This window comes from Platalea leucorodia, assembly GCF_965183815.1.
Source record: "Platalea leucorodia genome assembly, chromosome: Z".
NCBI classification, from domain to species: domain Eukaryota; kingdom Metazoa; phylum Chordata; class Aves; order Pelecaniformes; family Threskiornithidae; genus Platalea; species Platalea leucorodia.
Genome location: NC_138858.1, coordinates 49,000,865 through 49,022,160, shown reverse-complemented (window position 1 = coordinate 49,022,160; position 21,296 = coordinate 49,000,865). Strand labels below are relative to the sequence as shown.

Below are 21,296 nucleotides of genomic sequence, written 5' to 3'. Positions count from 1 at the left end.
CATGCTTTTGGCTCCTCCTCTGCCACAAACCTTCTGAAGCTAGTTTAAAATCTCCTCGATGGCCTTCGAGTGCCAGTAGGCTTGTTCCTCTTTTTCTTTAAATGACGAGTAACTAAATAAATAACTAAATCAGTGACAAAGTATGCATTACTAACTCATAATCTACCGTAACAACTCTGAGTAGTATCAGCATATATTATTACATGGTCATTCATATCCTACTTGTTTATGGTGAACTAGTATGGTCTACTACTCTGCCTCATTCTCAGACAAGCCAGGGAGCAGCACTCAAGAAATCATCTTGGTTTGGTACGGTACAAAAAACCTTCACTAAATAATTAATAAACAATCGAACTAGGCTAAATTAACACAAAACTAAGCTGGATGCTTAAGTAAAATGCCTCAAAATCATGTCACTTAGGATCAAAACTTCTTATGCCCCATAAAAGCTTTTATGCTAACAAATTTACAGCCTATTTAGGTATTTAAATAAGTGTATATGACCACAACAATAAAGACAAATCTAGCCACCCTCAAGTACAAAAGGCAACCCACCTCTGATAGTCTTCCCATCATACACTCCTTTCTCTGAGCGGTTGAAAGAGAACAAGAGAAATTAAGTTTTAACCAACTCTACCTGCCCCTAGACAAATAAATGTTTCTCTTTGCCTTCTATGAAGATGGACAAGAATGGATAATGATGAGCTGGTGGAAGGGATTAGAGCAGTTTTACATCAGGTGTTGTCTCTGGGAAACAGTTAACACTGTTAGCAGTGATTAACGATGTTAACTGTAGAAAATAACACCTGCTGAACAAATTGCTTTTGATTGATGCACCAGTATACGACTTTACACTTAAAATACAGCTAGTAACATTTTAATAAGTTTCACACTTACCCAGCTTAGATTTCTCCCACCAGAGATGTAGCCAGGTATGATATCTTGCTGTTTGACACTAAGACCAATTACGCCCAGAACATTACCTCTATTTTCACACAGGTACTCACCAATGTTCAGCTGCTACTATTTAGAAATGTTGTAGAGGGAAAAATACATGCCATGAATGTGCAGGATAAGCACATATCCTTCACACACAAATAGCAGCCTCCCTACAAAAGTATTTCAGTATATTCTTTACTTCAGAAAGCTGAAAAATCCTTTTCAAATCTACAGTTGTAGTGAATGCAAGATTAGGTATTTCTAAGATTATTTCCAGGCGGAGTTATCAGTAAGCATACTTTGCAGTTTTTATTGGCTTGGTGGCAATGCATGAACTCTGTGCCAGAGAACAGAGATCCTCCAGTACAGGTGGCTAATTTCTGGCTCACAACTCCTTCCCTCTGAATTCCAGAAAGAATTACAAAATTGTATTCAAGGATAATTTTCTATTAACAGTCAAAACTATGTTTAAAACTCTATTTGTGGGGCATTCTTTCCTATCACCCTCGTGAAAGAATTAAAAGTCTGACTCTACACATGTAGACAGACTGAATATTATTCCACATGATTTTCAAGAACAAAGTGAGTGAAACAATACAGATATGTTTCTAGAACAGTACTTCCAGTTACTGAGAGCTATACTTTAGTAAAAATATAACAACTTACTTGTGGGAAGTTCTTTTCTTCATCATGCTGGCAGACACTCCTGCATGACCTACAATATAAATGATGATAGAATTATTGAAAAACAAAGTGTGTATACAGTGCCAAAAAAGCCACCTTATACAAAAGTCTTCCTTTTGAATGCTAAAATGTAAAGAATCCAAATACTTCATGTTATGACTGATCAATGAACTACTAAAGGCTCTGCAGAGACAGATACAGGCTACATGCTCATGAAGCTCATGGATGAACAGAAGGAGGGACTGACCACAACTGTTAAAAAGAAAACTGAACTTAACACAACAGGGACCTGTGCAGTCTTTGTTCTAGGAAAATGGCTATAACAGTTGAGATGATCAATCAGCTACAACAGTTAAGTGAATCAACTGGGTGTGTAACTTTTCACCCTTGTATTAATCAACAGGGTGCAAATACATGCCTTCCAGAGTAAGCCAGACCAGCACTGGGGAAGTATATACACGTCTTAGCCTAACAGAGCATATAAAAACAGAACAATGAACAAAAAGAGCTTTGAGAAGAGCAACAGGCTTGAGCTGGCTTCAACCCATGTATTCCTTCCCAGTAACTGGGGACACCCAGTGCTGTGACGGTAAGCATGTTATAGAAACCAGTAAATATATGTATGTTTGTATTGAGATACAATTGTATATTGCAATTATTATATTCTGCTAGGTACTGGTCATTTTACAGTTGTAACATTCTGCCAAATCAAAAACTATGCAATGTAAAAAAAAAAAAAGTAAAAAAAAAAGGTTCTTAAAACCTTAAACCCTCCTTGTGTGCAATATGTAAGAGAACCTGCTCAGGAGACTGGTGGACTCTTGACACTAATTGGCATCATGGCCATGATAGTCTGTGACACGATAGGGTGAATGCTATTTAGTAAAAATTCAACAATACTGGGAATTCTGATTTAGCACTTTAGTCATAAATAAGAGCCTAAGAGAAGTGACTTGCGCCATGAGTAAGGAAGGGTAGTGAAAAGACTGCCTGCAGACAGTCCCCTTACTGTTTAGAGGGTATAAAACTTTGTGAGTGTTAACAAAGGCTGCAAAAAAGCTAGCTGATAAATTTTTAAAAGAGGAATGGAGAAATCCTAAGCAGGATTTTTCATGGATAGAACATTGCACTGATCCCAGTGAAATTTTGGGATGAATAAGAACAATGGAAAGCTACTAATAAGTTGGGAGAGAAGAAAGGGGAAAGTAGACTTGTGCTGGTTGTTAGAAAGCTACTTGCAAGCAGTATTGAAGAAGTCAGCAGAGAAGATGTGCAAGAACAAGATGATAGAAAAAAACAGTTATGAAAGATAACATGATGTATAAAAGGTGATGTGCACAGCTAGAAAAATCAAAATGAGTTCTAAGAAGGAAAACTGCAGCCTCAGATCATATCCAATGCCCACATGTGTAGGGTTCATCTACTTAAGGTCAACTCAAATAGACGCTGTTAAAGTGATGGCTGCTATGTATGCTGAAGATGATAAATAGCCAGGAAATGTCTGGCTCGATCCCAATTCTCCCGCTCTCCTCATTGTACTGGTTTTGGCTGGGATAAAATTCATTTTCTTCATAGTAGTTAGTATGGGTCTGTGTTTTGGATTTGTCCCGAAAACAGTGTTGATAACACAGGGATGTTTTAGTTACTGCTGAGCAGTGCTTACACAGCATCAAGGCCTTTTCTGCTCCTCACACCACCCCACCAGCGAGTAGGCTGGGGGTGCATAAGAAGTTGGGAGGGGACACAGATGGGACAGCTGACCCCAACTGACCAAAGGGATATCCCATACCATACGATGGCACGCTCAGCAACAAAACAGGGCAGAGGGGTGGGGGTGGGGAGAGGAGGTTGGCCAGGGGCCACTGCTTGGGGACTGGCTGGTCATGTTGGTGGTGAGCAGTTGTTTTCATTTGCATCACTTGTCTTTCTTGGGTTTTATTTTCCTCATCTTTTTTTTTCTCCTTCTTTCTCTTTTCCTTATGATTTCTTAAAATTATCTCTTTTTAATTATTAAACTGCTTTTATATCAATCCATAAGGTTCCCCCCCTTTTACCCTTCTGATTCTCCCCCCATCCCACCTTGGGGGGAGTAAGCAAGTGGCTGTGTGGTGCTTAGTTGCTGGCCGGGGGTTAAACCACAACACTCATAATGATTATTCACATGTCCAGAAAAAGAATTTAACTTTGAAGCGGTTGCTATCGTGATAAAAATTGAGCGGCCACCAGACGCATCCCCTTGTGAAAAGTTTTATCTTCTTAAATTGATCTCCAAACTAAATTTTCAGCTAAATCAGGAGATACTGTTTGCTGGGCCAGGCAGCTCCCTGTCAGCTGCTGGGGAGGGATGGGGGACAGGCAAGGGAGAGGGTGGTGGGAGAATACTCAAGAGTTGCAAATCACCATGCTGAAATGTGACATCTCGGACATGCTGGACAGATCAGAGCCTGTAGGTCAGGACAGGCAGCTGCCAAGTCTCCTGGGCACTACAGGGCAGGTCAGTCATGGGCCAGCCATGTGGGTTTTTACAGGGCTCAGGACAAAAGGCAGTGAGGTGGCTCACACCATCAAGAGGCCACTGTGATAGCCACTGTCATAGTGCAATTGCTGTATTACGATTATGTTGTGATTTCAGTATATTGCTTTGCTAAATCAGAATGCCATGTAACGTTGAGTATCTTCAATTGGTATTAAAATATTAAACCCTCCTTGTCTGCAACATCTAAAAGAACCTGGTCAGAGTGCTGGAGTGACACATATGTAACTAATGTCTCGTGTGCGTAAAAACATGCCCAGAATTTCAACTATGGATGCTTAAATTAACACCTACAGATAAATATTTGAGTTTCTCTATAGGTCTAAACAAACAAATTATTTTTAAATTTAATACTATGTGCATGTTCCAAGCATAGCTTTGGAATATATATGTTAAAAACTTCCATGATAGTGGTAGTGTCATGCAAGAGACTCAAGCACTAGAAGTACCATTAACTTTCAAAGTCTTCATAAATATTTTAATCTTTGCATTTTCATGTGAAAAATTGAAGAGGACACATACAAAGCTACAAAAATGGCAGTATTAAAATACTAGTACATCTTACATTTACAACACAAGCTCGTATCAAATCCTCAGGAACCTGCATTTCCAGCTGTAATGACACCTGAAATGTTTCAAAAATTAAGCCTTACATGCCAATTACTACAGTAAAGATCCTATTTGCAATTTTTAATTATTTGGTCTTATAACAGTCAAACTGCATGCTTATGAGGACTATTAGCTGGAAATTAAAAAAAACAGTATCACAAAGAGCTTGATTAGAAACCCAAAAGACACTGGGACTTGACTACTACGACTAAACAAGCTTTCTGATCATATTGCCAGCTATGTCTTCTGTATATAAGGTGTCTGCGTTTTATTGATACATAATATAATAAAACATGTTTTATACAAATATGGTGGTGTTTTATTAAAGACAAAATACTTAGAAAAAGCAATCTGTTCTTCTAAAGTAGAGGAACTCTATCATCTTAACATCAACACACATTTTATGTTTTACATTACTGGCTGATGAGACGAAGTAAGATTTTGGCTACATCAGCTCTAGTCGTTAAAAACACTACAGAAATAACACCCACACATTCTGCAGCATGGTTCAGCACAAAGCTTCCTTTCCGTCCTCTGCTCAAGGACTCTGAACCTGTACACAAGAAGGGAAGTCCAAAGTGTTTAATCTTCCAAAGTGAAGAATAGGAACTTTAGATGTACACAGAAAGAAGATTGACTACAGAAACTGCAATAAACACAAAGGAGAGGCTATGCAGACATCTGGGAATGGGTGTTTGCCCTGTTCACTAACTTCTCACCTTCGGAACCTCATATTTTTGATAGGATTCAACTTGTTCGTTTATATAGTGAGCTCTAAACCAAAGCCTACTAAGACAACTAAGCACTGCTCAGCTTCTTATGTCAGTCAGTACCTTAAAATAGCTCCCAGTTCAATACACAAGTTATGGCATTTGGATGTTTAATATGAATATAACAAGCTTTCAAGAAGATACTATAGCAAGTATCCTAGGACAAACCCACTCTCATACTGACCACAAGCCTATTTGCCAGAATTCACCTTTGTATTTTGCACTGTCTTGAATTCAGTAATGCGTCAAGGAGCTTTTAAAGACATCTTCAGGTTAAACTATTGAATTGTGTAGGACTTCACTTGGCTAGACAGTTGCAGAAATTGTAGCAAGAGTTCACTGTATCATGAATATCTCTGTCCCCTACAGCAGCTCTAAACAGGCGGATGGAACAGCACAGAATCCTTACATTTAGCACACTCTAGTAACAAGGTCAAAATTAGAATTAACTGATAAATCTTCCTGCCTCAATCTTTCTTCTACCAGGAGAACTCCTTTAGCAATGTTTTTTTCCATTGCCACTGGAAAGCTGCAAGAACTCTGTGAGCTACTCATAGGGCCAAAGTTCAGTAACATCCAGAGTTTGGAGCTGTACCTAAACTTCGGAGAAGATGATGGCACAGACAGAGGTAAGTGTTCAAGATGCCAACAGTACCGCTTTATTATTTATCACTCAGGACAGTATCTTCCTTACTGCTAACAAGATACACTCATATAGTACACCTATAATCCTTAAAATCTTCAGTGAGGATTCTGAAATCAAGACAATTAAAGAAGCCAACTTAAGCAGTTCATGCACGTGTAACAGTAAGACAGCTTGATGCAGCAGTTGTATTGTTAAACACACACACAAGCACCTGTCGCCACCCCAAGTTTCACTGCCTGATCCCATTTCAGCCACCGAAAAAACAAGGATGATGTCTAGGTAAAATAGTAGTAACACACCAGAACCGCTTCTAACTGCTTTTTCTCCCATTTATTACCAAAGCATCTAAAACAAAGTCATGCTTTAAAGTAACTGCTAAAACAATTTCAGATGTTATTTATAAAAAATAATAATAAAAAAAAATCAAGCAAATGCAGTTTTTACATGTTAGGAAACTAGTTCCACGCTTGAAGACCATATATTACATAATGCTGTAACCCTCAAAATTGCATCAATAAGATGTACAGGCCTTTATATGTTTAACAGAAGCATGTGAAAGACCATTTCTCTAATAGGAGCTTACACTGAAGTCCAGCGATGTGGAACAATATGTTCCAACAGACACAAGCACCAGTAGTAGATAGAAATACAAAAAGTACACTGAACAGCCCCTGTCACACAGAGGAACAGCTATGGACCCCAAAGCACCTCTATTATTTCTTCCTTGCGAAATATCATCTGACCCGTGCCAAGTAAAACATTTGTTTCAAGCAGCTAATGCACAGTGGTCTTTGAATGGCTGCAAAAACTATTCCTTTGAAGTTGTAAAGCCCATTATAACCAATTCACAATAAAAATGTTTAGAAATGCTGTTCAGTTCTTTTTTTCCCTACAGAAATTAAGAAATCAATTGGAAATGCTAAAATTCTTCTGATGTGTAAGGATATCTTAAGTCCTGTGTATTTTGCTTTTTTGCAAGATTAAAGGAAGAAGTAAAGCTACCACAAAATAAAACAGACATGAAACTTATCTTTATGTGGCAAGAAGTCAGCTCTGCAGAAGACTCTTCTTTCCCAATTTAGAATTAGCAAGAGCTTCTTGAGTTTCTTTACAGAGGTGTTTATTTGTAAATGCATGACATTTTAATGAGTGATGCCTACGATGTTGCATTGCTATGTCTTAATGACTTAAAACTTTTTTTTTTCTGAGAGATAATTTTTTTTTTTTACATTAACTTTTAACATACACTTATATTGCTGATGATCTCCTTCACCTAATGATTGTGGAACATAACAAAGCAGTAACCTGGCTCATATAAATTCTCCTGAAACATCCAGTGCTATCTAAATAGCTTGGGACAGAAGCCTAATTAGTATTAGTCATTCTCTGTCGAGTGCCCAGTTCAAAGCAGAAAGGCATTTAAAAAATTCCAAACATTTCAAGGGCAGTATCTTAATGCAAATCTTTCAAGAGAAAAAAAAAACATCTGTGTACCAAGTGTTTTGGGGTCAAGCACAGTTTGGTCACAAGCTGCAGGGTGACTTCAAAGATGTTAATACTAATTAGAGAACAATAAAGGAGAGTTATTACATCCTATACAGCATGAATGCCATTGAATGGGTTTAAATTCACATTCTTTACCTCCTTTTAACTATGGAAAGACAAGTTCTAACTAGAACATTCCATGGAATTACATATTTTAGGTAACCTCAAAATACTCTGTACAACTAAATTGCCCTGACCATAAAAACAGAAAAAATTAATACTGAACAAAAATCAAAGTACATGGATTAGTTTTAGTCTTCTTTGTAATAAGCAGCGAAGATTCAAACTTTGATGGATCTCAGCAAGGAGAAAATATTTATGTCTCAGTCACTTACATAAAAGCACAGAAACACTTTTTTTTTTTAATAGAAAGTGAGCACAAACTCCAACTCCCAGTCAAGAGCAACAGAATTAAGCATTTAATTGTCACAAGGTCTGTGTTTTTTGAGGCTCAGTTCCTTAAAAATTCAACAGCAAAACGAGAAACCATGTTTCTGAATACTTCTACTTTACACTAGGCAAAGACAGACATGGAAAAAGGATAAGACAAGACACACTAAACCAAACATTCTTTCAGGATGTTGACTCCACAGGAAGTACACATGTCATTTCAGCTGGTGGGTATAGAAGGAGAGATTAGTGAGAAGGCTGGGAGAAAGCTACTGGCAATGTTTTTATTATTGTCACATCAGATGGCACCCTCCATTCAATCCAGGAAAATCAGACAGACTCTTCAAAACACACCACAATATCTTATTTCTCTGAATATCATCTGTGTTTACAGCAAGCAGCAAAAGCCAGATGTTTCTAAGTTGTATTTCAGAATCTTCTGTGGGAACAGCAGTAATCCCACAGGAATTATTCTGCATCTGGAGGCTATTTCAGAACTACTTTCAGGGACCTAAGAAATACATCAACATACTTATTCACACCTAGTACTGCCCAACCTCAAGCAAGTTTGGGGAAGGAAGAAAGCTCTTTTAATCAATCAAAGCAGACCAGAAGTACAGAGATAAAATGAATTCTGACTCTGCCAGAAGATTTCACTGCAAACCTCATCAAGTCACATCTAGGAGTGGGATCTCTTTTCTTAGTTCACAAAGACAATTTACACTTGCTTTTAAATGGGAAAAAAATACAAAAGCTTGTATATGACTTAATGTTTCCTAGTTCTTTTCTTTACTAAGAAATTAGTTTGGTTTCAAACCACCCAGTAAGTCTTTACCATTGTACCTGACCATCAGGCAGTTTGGTGGGATTCTGCACCTCTAGGAGATTACTGCTAGGAAGGACTGTAGAGGACCATGCCTGTTACTTACACAGCATTAAACAGGTGATCACTAGACTAAAAAAGGCCAAATCTAAGTGTAAACACAAGGGTCATCACAACTTATTTTACAACCAATTATACTATATAATGCTAATTAAAAAAACCTGTATTCCCCTATATTGGAGACAGACATATACTAATTAGAGAGACGGGCATACTGCCATGCATAGGGGCAGCTGGCTGACCTACTGGAACCGTATCCTCGAAAACAACTCTATACTTTGACAAACTGTAGGGAGCCTGTAGCCACGTACTCTAGTGTTGTGAAAAAATAAAGTCTAGACTTCCTTCTTTTCTTCAGTGCTACTCTTTATTTCTCAAGATGGAACTATGAAGTATGTTTTCCAGTAAAGACATATTTCAAAAGCCTAGAGATTTTAATCAAAGGTACCTCTTCCTCTACACCTACTTTACAGCAAATCAAAGCATTTACTTTGTAGGCAGACAGACAGGACAGATGAAAATTGGCTTTGTCAAAGAAGCCACCACACCTGTAATGTCACTACTGATAAGTTCTCTACAATGGGATGAAATCAAAGTCAGTTTCAAAAAGCTTTGGTAATGCATTAAATTTTCTAACAGTAATCATATTGGCCTATACAAATACCAGACACAACCACTAGCTTATCTATACCTCCAGGTAGTGTTTTGTAGCCTGTACCTGATCCAAGAGTCTCCTAGAATCCCACAATTTTATGATTTTACATGATTAACAGATCAAATACAAATTTTGTAAGTGATTTCTGTGCTTTCACCGCATCTTTTAACCAGGAGGAAAAATTAATAATAGAAATAATATATGAATGCTGTATTATCTACTCCCAGGTGATAGAAATTTTATAGGCAGGACTTTTAAAAACTTATTTTCCACTTGAAGCATCTAGCTGTTCTGAAACACTACATGTTTGTGTAGTTTCTTGGAAGTGGTGACCATCTTTAAAAACAGAAGGTAATAAATGTCAAAATAAGATATTTGCATCAATAATGCTCTAACAGCAAATCCTGTTTGAAAGTTACTTGTTAACGTACAAGACTTTCTTTCACAGCTGTTCTAGCAAATGACAGAATCACAGAATGAACCTTTAAAGATCACCTAGCCCACCCCTGTTGCTGGGGAAAGGGACCTTTCACTAGATGAGGTTGCTCAAAGTCCCATCAAATCTGACCTTGAACACTTCTAATGACAGAGCATCCACAACTTCTCAGGGCAACCTGTTCCAGTGCCTTACCATTGCAAAACATTTCTTCCTTATGTTCAATCTCAATCTACCCTCTTTCTGTTTAAAACCATTACCCCTTGTCCTGTCACTACAGGCTTTGGTAAAAAGCCTCTCTCTATCTTTCTTATAAGCCCCCCTTATAAAATTTAAAGGCTGCAGTAAGGTCTCCCCAGCCTCCTCCAGGCTGAACATCCCAGCTCTCTCAGCCTTTCTTCATAAAAGGTGTTCCAGCCGTTTGGTCACTTTCATGGCCCTCCTCTGGACCTGCTCGAACAGGTCCATGTCTTTCTTGTGCTGGGAGCCCCAGATCTGGATGCAGGACTCCAGGTGGGGTCTCACGAGAGCAGAGCAGAGGGGCAGAATCACCTCCCTTGCCCTGCTGGCCACGCTTCTTTTGATGCAGCCCAGGATATGACGGGCTTTCTGGGCTACAAGTGCACATTGATGGTTCATGTCCAATTTTTCATGCACCAGTACCCCCAAGTAACCCCCCAGTCTGTATTGATATTGGGGATTGCCCCAACCCAGGTGAAGGACCTTGCACTTTGTCTTGTTGAACTTCATGTGATTCACACAGGCCCACTCCTCAAGCCTGCCAAGTTCCCTCTGGATGGCGTCCTTTCCCTCTGGTAAATCACCTGCACCTCTCAGCTTGGTGTAATCTGCAAACTTGCTGAGGGTGCACTCAATCCCACTGTTTATGTCACTGGTGAAGATACTAAATAGTACTGGTCCCAGTACAGACCCTTGAGGGACACTACTCGTTACTGGTTTCCAGTTGGAGATTGAGCTGTTGACTGTAACTCTTCAGATGCAGCCATCCAGCCAACTCCTTATCCATGTAACAGTATCTGTCAAACCTCTCTCCAATTATGTAGGTAACAAATGTCATGCTCACCCCCACTGTAACTGTCAGTACTAATTATTTCAGATAAAGTAACCGTCATGTTCGGTAATCACTTAACTAGGGTAAATCCTTAACATTCCCAAATAAAATAATAAAAAACAAACAAACAAAAAACCCCAGAAAAACAAAAAGAAACAAACAAAAAACCCACAAACCCAACCCAAAACATCACCATGACCACTTTGAAAGCCTATAAATCGTCGCAAGGATCAGACACATAGTTAATCTGAATGCACACAACACTGCCACAACTGCAGTACTAAAAGTCATTCTTCCCTAGCAAATAAATTTTTAACATAAAACTAAGGAAGAATATCTGTTCACCTGCTTGTAACCAAATTCTCCTTCTAAAGAGAAGACAGAGTTGCTGCCTAAACCACTCTGTCACTTTACCTGGTTGCACTTTTGATAGCTTTCTCTCCTAGAAACACTTTTTTAAAAAATAAAAACCCTAAACAACTAACTTGCTATAATCTTAATTCATATCACATTGCAAGGCCTCTCTTCCAGCCATCAAACCCATCATTTTATAGACTCTGATGAACTCAATTACTGCATTGGCTGTTCCTTTCAAAGGAAGAATTTGACCACTATCAGTGAAACTACTGGGTGCGATAAACAAATGTTCTGTCTTTCTTACTCAGTAGCTGCCTTAAAAGTCCCATGCCCAACCTTCATTGTAGAGTGGGCTATGCAGTCTCCTAATGATGGCTGCCTGCTGTACTCTTTGCTAATGCATATCCATGATCAAGAAATAAACAGCCGATAATTCCATTCCCTCCCTCCCCCCCCCCCCCCCCCCCCCGCCCCAGCATTAAAAGCTATCTAGCCTGAGCCTACCAAATATGATCATGAGGAGGAGCAACAACAGCAAGGAGGTCAGCAGCTGTCTTCCTCAAGAATAAAATAGCTGGAGGCTGAACCCTGGCAACACCCAAGCCTAGGCCACGACTATGCCAAGAGTTGAGGCAGACCAAATATGTATGATATTATGGGTTCTATTTAAATGACAGTGATACTACATTAATCAAATGATATAAGTTAAGGACTTCTCAGTTAAGATTAAAAAACTTCACAGAAAAAAAGATGAAGAGAAACTGTAACTGTTGTATACGGATATTAAAAAATAAAAATGGCATCTAAAGTGTGTCAATTTTAATGACAATTTGGCATGGTGACAGTTATAGGACAAACTATAATGAACAAATAATGGAACACGTGATTCTTCAAAATAAATCTATGAATTCTCTCTCTTTCTTTTTTTTTAAAGAGTCAAAAGAACAAATAGGAAGCAAAATTTTCTTTTCAACGTATGTAAGTAAAACGTCCTAGCTTAACTTGGTTGGTTTTCAGACAAAAAAATCCAGCCACATAATTACCCTCTACGCAAGTTTCACGTTATGACACTTCAAACCTGTGCCGTAGTTTTGTTGTTCATCGCATGTCACACTGAAGTCTTTAAATAAAATTCTTCTAACTGTTGCTTTAAAAACCTAATGTCTTAATTCTTTGCACTTGGGCACAGTGCCCAGTTGATGTTTAGAAGTCAACAAGACTGAAGTTAAGTACCAGGTCAAAGCCTGTTCTCGTTTCTTTTCTCTTACAAATACAATTGTACTCCCACGGGTACTCTGCTAGTGTCAAGAGGAAGGATGTCTCGTCAGTTGACGGAATGAAAACTCACTGAACCAAGCATTTAAGATTTTGTACTGGGTCTCCCCTTTGAAACAATTTATTAAAAGTGTTTGCTTAAGTTACCTTTGAAATCCGTAGATGTTTCAAATGAGTGACAGCAAATTAACATTAATGTAAGCTAATCACAGGTAAACACAGTTTTGAAAGTTTCTAAAGAGTTTCAAGGAAATTTTCCAATATCAGTTGCTTTAGTTCTCAATGAATTAGATGAGTATTTGAAAGCACCAGAATGGACTACTGCTTGGTTATTTTAAAAGTTCACTGAGCTTTCTCAGTTATACATGACAGTTTCTTGAGGTTTTTAGAAAAGCACCAATTCACAATGGTTGGTGATAGAAAATATGCTGCATCATGTGTCTACAAAGTCTTTCCCTGCACCGGTCACTAACTAGTGAATTTTGCTGCAGCATAAAATAGGAAGCGAACCTCCCCACCCCGAAAAACATGAAATAATTTTTTAACAGAAAAAAATTGACTAAATATACAAAACAATTTTATTACCTAATTGAGTTCAACTAAAAAGCAAATAATTGAACAGAAGAATGAACAACATTCATCTGCAACCTTTTCATTCTCAAAATGCTGGTCTGTAGAATTCCTAACTTTCATATGGTAACTTCTAGTCCCTGTCCCACACTAGTCCAGGCAGAACACACAGCTGAAGCACAGTCTAGCTTAATTTATACAGGACCAAGTATCAACCTACAGAACAATTCTCCGTTGGTCATTCAATGCTTTTTTTGCATCACTGCTGATAATCCTTACTACAGAGAACACAAGACTGACTGAGATTCATTAGTCTTTCAAGCTGCAAAACTTTGAATAAGTCTAACTAGTCATAAGAGGATGAATGCTTACTCATATTTTGCATTTGTCGGAATAAAAAATTCCTTTAAAATACTTTGACTAACCTATTTCAGTTTAGACACACAGTAGCGACAGTATTTGCATTTTTTGTAGTGTCTTCAAGAGATTCTCTTTTACAATTACTAGGTGATCAGCTTCTATAAAACCATGAAGAGTTTTACTCTAAGTTATAAATATATGGTGAATAAATTTGTTTACGTTGAAGCACTTCTGAGATGAACAAGAGAAATCCTCACCTTAATATATCCACGTAATCCTACAACAAAATTGATTTTGTTCCTTTTTAGAATTTTATGTAACTTACAGTTCTAATAAAACTTTGATATTATAGACTACATTAAACACTTCCTATATGTACGTCTGTACTGCTAAACTAAATTTATGTATGCCTTTTTCAATTCATCAGCTTGTATAACAAAAGTAAATGTTCTTTTAAGACAGGACTGATACACCTTCATAAAACTATTAACATATATCTATAAAGTAAGAACACTTTTTACCCACTAAACCCAAACAAAACCACCCAGAAAAACACCTCACCTGCATCAGCTCTGGACCGCTGACCTGGTGATTTTCCAAATGGGGTCTTCATTCATCTGTGTTTAAGTGAGCAGCAAAGCTGCTGGACTAGGGTGAAAATCCAGTTCTTCCCAACTCCCAGGATATCTTCTTACTCTTGGAATAAGACAGCTACTTATTAATCCACCATTCAATCATGAATTTGTCCTTCCTCAAATGTAGAAGATGCACTTTCAATTACAGTATTCTGAAAAACAAAACAGGTAAAGTATAAATAGTTTGATTTGAGACTTGGTTGACATAAGCATTAACTGACTTGGTTAAGATAAAAATATTCTGTTTAACTTTAATGCTTATTTTCATACTCAACAATAAGTTCCTTCATATTCTGTTACTCTGAAAACATTCAGCAAACAGAGGGCATATGGGCAAGAACACTGCAAAACAAACACTAGAGCTGCTACCTTTCCCTCATATTCATAGGCAAGTTCTGTATCACATAAAAGTCAACTACATAGAGAAAGGTTTTTAAAACCCACTGAGCTTAGTACAGGGAAGAATGACTACTAGCTTAGCAGAAACTGTACTAGCTTCACCAGAGGTAAAGGAGAAATCATCTATTTCCATTTATGCACAACAAAACACCCTCACACCCACATAGCAGAACAACTTTGCTTCAAAGAAGTTAAAAAAAAAGGTACCAAAACACTGATTCCACTGCAATGACTACTCAAGCCACCCATCTGTTGAGTAAGTCATCAGTTCATAGAAGATCTGCAGAAGTTTCTTGTGATTCTCCAGACCTAAACTCATCAGATTCCTAAAGTATTTAGTCATCACATTCCTCAAGATGAGGGAGATAAGTGAGCACAACTTTATTAAAGTCCTTTTCAGGATTTAATTACAGAAACCTGTGATCACCTGAAAATTTGAAAAATTACAGGTTAATTTATTTCAGACTAACATTTCTGGACACAGGAACCATTTATCCAGATTAATCCATTACTTCAGTGCTGCACACAGCTAAGACAAGTGAGGTCAAATCCTCCTTTTAGCCTCTTTTCCTCAAGAAATGTCACTGCTGTCATCACACTCTCTGTAAAGTGTTAATCAGCGCTGGTCTTCCCTCTTTTATTTCAGTTTTGGAACCTGCTGTCAATTTTCATACAGGGGTTAAAAACAGAGGAATGCCCCTAACTAGTCATCCAGCTGAGGGAAAAAGCATACCTTATACTCATGCCTTAGTGAATACGGGAACATACAAGTACATGCCTTGAGGTATGGTAAAAGTGTTATGGAGCAAAATGCATTTACATCTAACAACACTTGCCAATTCTTCCACGAATCACACCCATTAACTTCTAGGAACATTAGAGCAACACAGAGGAATACTCCTAGGAAAAAACAGCAATAGGGAGACAAACAGTAATTTGCAGTTTGTATTTAAAGATCTGTACTATGTTTGGAAGAGCTAACTTAGACATTCACAGTCAAAAATTCATAAGAATTTGTGAAATTAAAGTTAAAAATTCATTTACAGGAACTTAGTAGTTTTCCCACATTTAATCTCTTCCTGAAATCTACCAGTGTATACACAACAATGCTGAATGATACCAGGGCAACAACAGTCAACTTTTAAAAAGCACCTGAAGATGCAATAGGAAGCAATTACCTTGCTTTGCTTTAATAGAAAACAGCATAAGGATTGTTTTTTCTACTAAACTCAAAAATATTTTACTACGGATTAAAATACATTAGTCCTTCGGCTGGGGCTGCACGGCTAGAAGGCGCGTCCCCTGGGTGGTGGATAGGGGATCCCTCTCTGGAGGGTGCACCAGATAAAATTGAAGAAGGTGCCGCGAACCAACGCAGCCTAAGGGAAGGCCACCCTGACAGAAAAACCACTGGCCCTCCAAGTCATGGGGGTTGGGCAGGAGGCCAACTACCTCCTTCCGGGAAAAAAAAAAAAAGTTTCAGAAATGATGAGCATCAGAAATGGCGGGGATGGAGAAAATCGGTAACGAAGTGAGGAGGAGGAGATGGAGCTGGATCGGCCGTGTCCTGAGGGGGAAACCGATGGAACTGCGCTGTGCCCTTGACTGCAGAGCACGCAGCCGCGGACCGATCGAAGTGGAAGAACAATGTTTGCGCCTTGTGTGCCTCCTGGCACTGAGAGAATTCAGATTCAGATCAGAAAATACATTAGCACAGAAGCATCACTGATTATGAAAACAAACTCTGAATTCAGAGTGCTGCTGTGATATACCACCATATTCAGTCTCACAGGCACTGCATAAGCATACAAGAAAGATCCAATTTTTTCCTCCAGGGGAGCTACTAGTTGAGAATCGACTGTAATCTAGTGTTGTATTTTTCCACTTGAAAAACCCCACCAATAACCCCCCCCAACCCCCAAAAAAGCATAAACTGAACAACCCCCCTGCTACAAAACCACAAACTATGAAAAGCCTTCAGATTTAGAAACTAACATCCCCTTTTACAGTAAGCCATTGACCTATTATTCAAGAAGCTGTAAATATTTCATAGTACCTGTATGTATGACATACTTTCCCCCGCCCCGATTTCCAATTCATGACAAAAATATAAAGTACCATATAGGTATTTTAATTTCACTGGTTGTTAAGTAGCTAGGTTTATAAAAATGTAACACCACAGAAGTTGTGGGTTTCTACCAGTTAATTTTTTTTAATGGTATGTCCCCAATCATTACTATGCCACAAATCTGGAGTCATACCTCTAAAAAGGAAAATTACTTCCTAATTCTTTTAGAGTCACAATTAATTTGCTAACACTTCATTAAGTGTTTCACTGTGCTCTCTGAATGTAAGGACACAAGGCTACTGAAGTAAAAACCTGATTCAGCAGTTCAAACTGTTTTTCTAGAAACTAAGCCAGTAGCTGTCACTAATTCAAAACCTTACTGAAGATTTTTGCTGGAAGCAAATAAAACTTGATTTTTCCTAAAACTCGCATTCTAAATTCAATTTACATTTCAGTTTCACACTGACAGTTCTGAGGATATTAATAAGGTGGGATAAAACCTGATTTTCTGAAAATAAACTGACGTACTTTGAGAATATCTTGACTTTTAAAGCATATGTAACTAAGTCCCACTTACAAGATTAAAAATAAACCAAAACCTGTAAAACTTAGGATTCTTAAATATGATTAATGACAAAACAACACATTTAATGCCATCATGCAAATATCTTAAACTCTTAATATGAAAAATCATCAAGAAAAAAATTAACTCACAAAATGCAAAACCTTATTACAAAATTTTATTACAAGTCTCGAAGAATGTCATGTTCCACATAAAAGTGGAAAAGAAGTTTTTAACATACTTCTGACATACTCAGTAGCAATAGGCTATACTGTTAAGGAAGAATAGTAACTCCTTGTTTGGATGCATATAAGATGTCTTATGAAACAATCAACTTTTTAGGGTAATTCTGTTGATAGCAGCAGATACAGCAAAACCAGCACAAGTAGCTTTTTTGGATCCAAACTGACACATCCAAAACAACTTATACTAGTCTTTACAGACTGCCCGTAACTTTCAGAAAAGAAGTGCCACTGACTACCAGCTGGGCACCGATTTCCCCAACCCCTGACAGCACAGGTCACCAGCAGCACAGCTGCAGGTTTCACTTAAGAGACAGGCATTCTTTTGACTTGTCATCAGCCACAACTACTCACCACCCCAGGTGTTTCGCTTGTTTGTTTTTACAAGCCTTCCTAGATCACAGCACACGTATTAAAAAAACAATGTGGAAATTAGATGACTACTTTGTCCGATAGTGTTCTAATTATTGTGGAGTGTTTCACAGAAGGTCAAGTGTTAGACTAAAAGCGCAAGCCCTACAAGTTGTCAATCATACCTGTTTCAATAAGAATGGTACAATCCTGCTACTGGACTAGGGAAGAAGACACAATATTAAGACAGGAAAAAGTAAGTAAGAAATTCTTTTTGAAGTATAAAGGCAAAAGGAGGAAAAATCAGCACGCACAGACTGCAGCTTTTACTGTGAACCAGCTTAACCCCCTCTATAAACTTAGGTGTTTAGAAACATTAGAAAGCTTTTATATGAGCTTTTAACTTTATGAAAATAAGTGTAAACACCTGAAATAATTCTCTAGCTTAAGTTTCAGTTAACTCTCATGCTTGTTTTTCCACCAAACTACATGCATGTCACTGCAACACACAGTACAATGTTGTTTACCACATTTAGTGAAAGCTTCACGACCCTACTATCCATGTTCGTCGCACAAAAACATAGTTGCCATAATTAATACTAACGGCATCAAAACCAAAGTTAAGTGCCTCACTCCTAAATAGTGTATCTGAATTCTGCCATCATGAACACAGAAGGAAATAGTATCAGAATATTTGCTGAGGCATTGATTTTTGGGGTAAAAGTTTGGAAGGAGAGGGAGCGTAATAGCATGTGTTGCTTGTATCTCCGAGATGCAGAACTGCAAATTCATGTTATACACCCTTTGATGTTAAGGACAGGCTGGCACCTCCTGAGGAGGTCTGTTCCTGCTTCCCGCGCTCACAGCAAGCAGGCCTTCTGGCACCACCTGGCGGACTCCAACATTTTCGCTTTGATTCCCAAAACATTTCTCTTGCATGCAACTCCCCCCCTGCAAGTCTGCACTGGTAGTTGAGGACCAACACACCGCAAGACTGTTCGGTGGAAGGAGTCATTCTGAAATTAAATGCATCAGCTGAAGAGATTCCTTGGTAAGCAGTATTTTGATTTCCGTAACTCAGCTCAGAACTGCTGGTACACATTTCAGTTGAAGTAGTACCCTGGTTTCAGCACTAACAAGTTGGATGAAGCATGTGTGTTACTTACGCTCCCTAATTCTTACCGTATGAACAGAAAGGATCATCCTATGCAAATCTTCTGCACCCCCTTCCACAAAGGCAATCTTAATGTTAAAATATCTCCTAATAACAGAGAGAATAAAAATACTTGCCCAGTTTTAGTTTGTGTTATTTTTTTTTCCTTCCCTAATAAAAAAACCCCAAACACTTTTCTGTGGTGTAAGAAATCAACCACTCAAATTCCAAATTTGTTTGGAAGTATTCTACAGCTTCATCCAGCATATTGGTTATTAAGAACTTTTTTTTATCCTATCACTAGGGTTTTGTGTGGGTAGTAACATCTGATGTCTGAAAAGAAAGATTACAGTATGTAAAATCTGAGCATAGAAGTGATTTACAGCTGACAACCATGAAGAACAATACATTTCAACTATGGATTTATAAGCCGAAAGACCCCAAATCACATACTACTATCCCTCCCCTGTGATAGCCTCTGCAGTTTTTCCTCTACCCACAGATGTTTTATCTGCCTACAGTTGTACAGAAACAAGCAGCACTGGCATGCAACTGTATGTGCATATATACAAACACACATACACACAAATACACATGTATTTCATTGAATGGGTCTTTGAGCAACCTGATCTAGTTGAAGATGTCTCTGCCCCTGGCAGGGGGGTTGGACTGGATGATCTTTGAAGGTCCCTTCCAACACAAACCCCACTCTGTGATTCTAGGACAAACATAAAAAACTTAAATAAAATTTTAAGTTACCTCCACGCGGCAATGCTATAGTGATGCACTGCAGATTATTCAGCAGAAGACTGAAAGAATCTGAAATTTGTGCAACTATCTCTTGTTGATAGGGTGTGTATTCAAGTGACTTTTGTTGAGAACGGGACTGCAAATACTCTACAGTTTCTGCTAAAGAGGAAGCAGCACATGCATACAGCCAATGAATTCTAGGGATCAGACTATGATACTTTATGATGATTATGGACTTGAATAAAAATGTTTAACCTTTCAGCAAACTCCTGTATTTTAATTTTTTGTTAACAAGACAGAATGCAAGAGACAGCACACTGCAGTTTCTATTCATAAACAATTATTTATTAAAACATTTTAGCATAAACAAATGGAGAGACTATTTACCATAATACAGAGCAAAAAAGGGCTTGCTGGTAAGTTCTGAAGACAAGAACTTCATATTATAGCCTAAAACCAGGGAAGCTGATATAATTTAGGCATCCTAAAAAACCTGAAAACACCATAATAAAAGCACAACTATCAACAGTAATATTATGTTGAAGAATTATCCCAGTGGCTCAGAATTAGATAGGTAGCTTTACAAAGGATATTAATCTTTCAGAAGTCTTCTATCTCAGTCAACAGTTTGAACAAGTTTTGTCTAAATCCTCTTCCAGCACATGTCCTTACCATAGCTCTACTAAAGTTAGAAACAGTATTTCAGATGAAATGTGGATTTTTTTTTTAAATTAACTTCATTAACTTGAAGCATTAGTACAGTTTTACATGAACACATGCAAATAGTAACTCTTGAAGACTGCATTCAAAAATTCTTACACACAAAGAAAAAATAAAAGGAAAGAACAGCCACAGAAATCCTGAAAGTATAATTTCCAATGTTTCCTATCCATGTTTTTTATCTCTTGAATTAGCAAACTGTAACTCTTACTGAGACAACAGTAAAGTCTGTTCTTTATTTCCACTGCATTTTCCCTATGAGATACATCATTAAAGCAGTCTGTCTCACTTAATCCAATCTAACATTTAAGAACTCTTATTTTTGCAACAGATATAATTTGAAATGAACTGTTTCAGCCACTTTGTAAAGACAACAGCAAGAACTTAATTAGAATTAGTATTATAAAACAGTGTTTTAAACAAACTTGCTTATCTTCTTTAATTTCAGTGACTTAATGACCATCCTCCCAGCATCAGAGTATCATCCTGCAAGACTAATTTTCAGGACTCCTACACTACAGTTCTAAATTGTTGTAAAAGCATCAGTAAAGAGAGCAAGTGAGCACAGGATTCTCAGTTCCTCTGTCAGAATGCACCCATTTCTGATTAAAAAAAAAAAAAATTGTTACAGGTTAAACACTAAAAAGATGTTGTTTCCTCCAAAAGCTTATAAAATAATCTCTAGCCCAGTC

General features: G+C 37.9%; 1 protein-coding gene across 5 annotated transcripts in view; it reads right to left on the bottom strand.

Annotated features, from left to right (window-relative positions):
* SPIN1 (spindlin 1) overlaps nt 1-21,296 on the bottom strand; it is a 55,761-nt gene that overhangs the window by 9,385 nt on the left and 25,080 nt on the right. For all 5 annotated transcript variants that reach the window (XM_082335716.1, XM_082335717.1, XM_082335715.1 and 2 more), the window contains 2 exons: nt 14,286-14,511; nt 1,606-1,654 (listed from right to left, as the gene is read on the bottom strand). In XM_082335716.1, coding sequence (XP_082191842.1) covers nt 1,606-1,654; nt 14,286-14,337 — 101 coding nt within the window. In that variant the 5' untranslated portion in view covers nt 14,338-14,511. The remainder of the gene's footprint in view (nt 1-1,605; nt 1,655-14,285; nt 14,512-21,296) is intronic.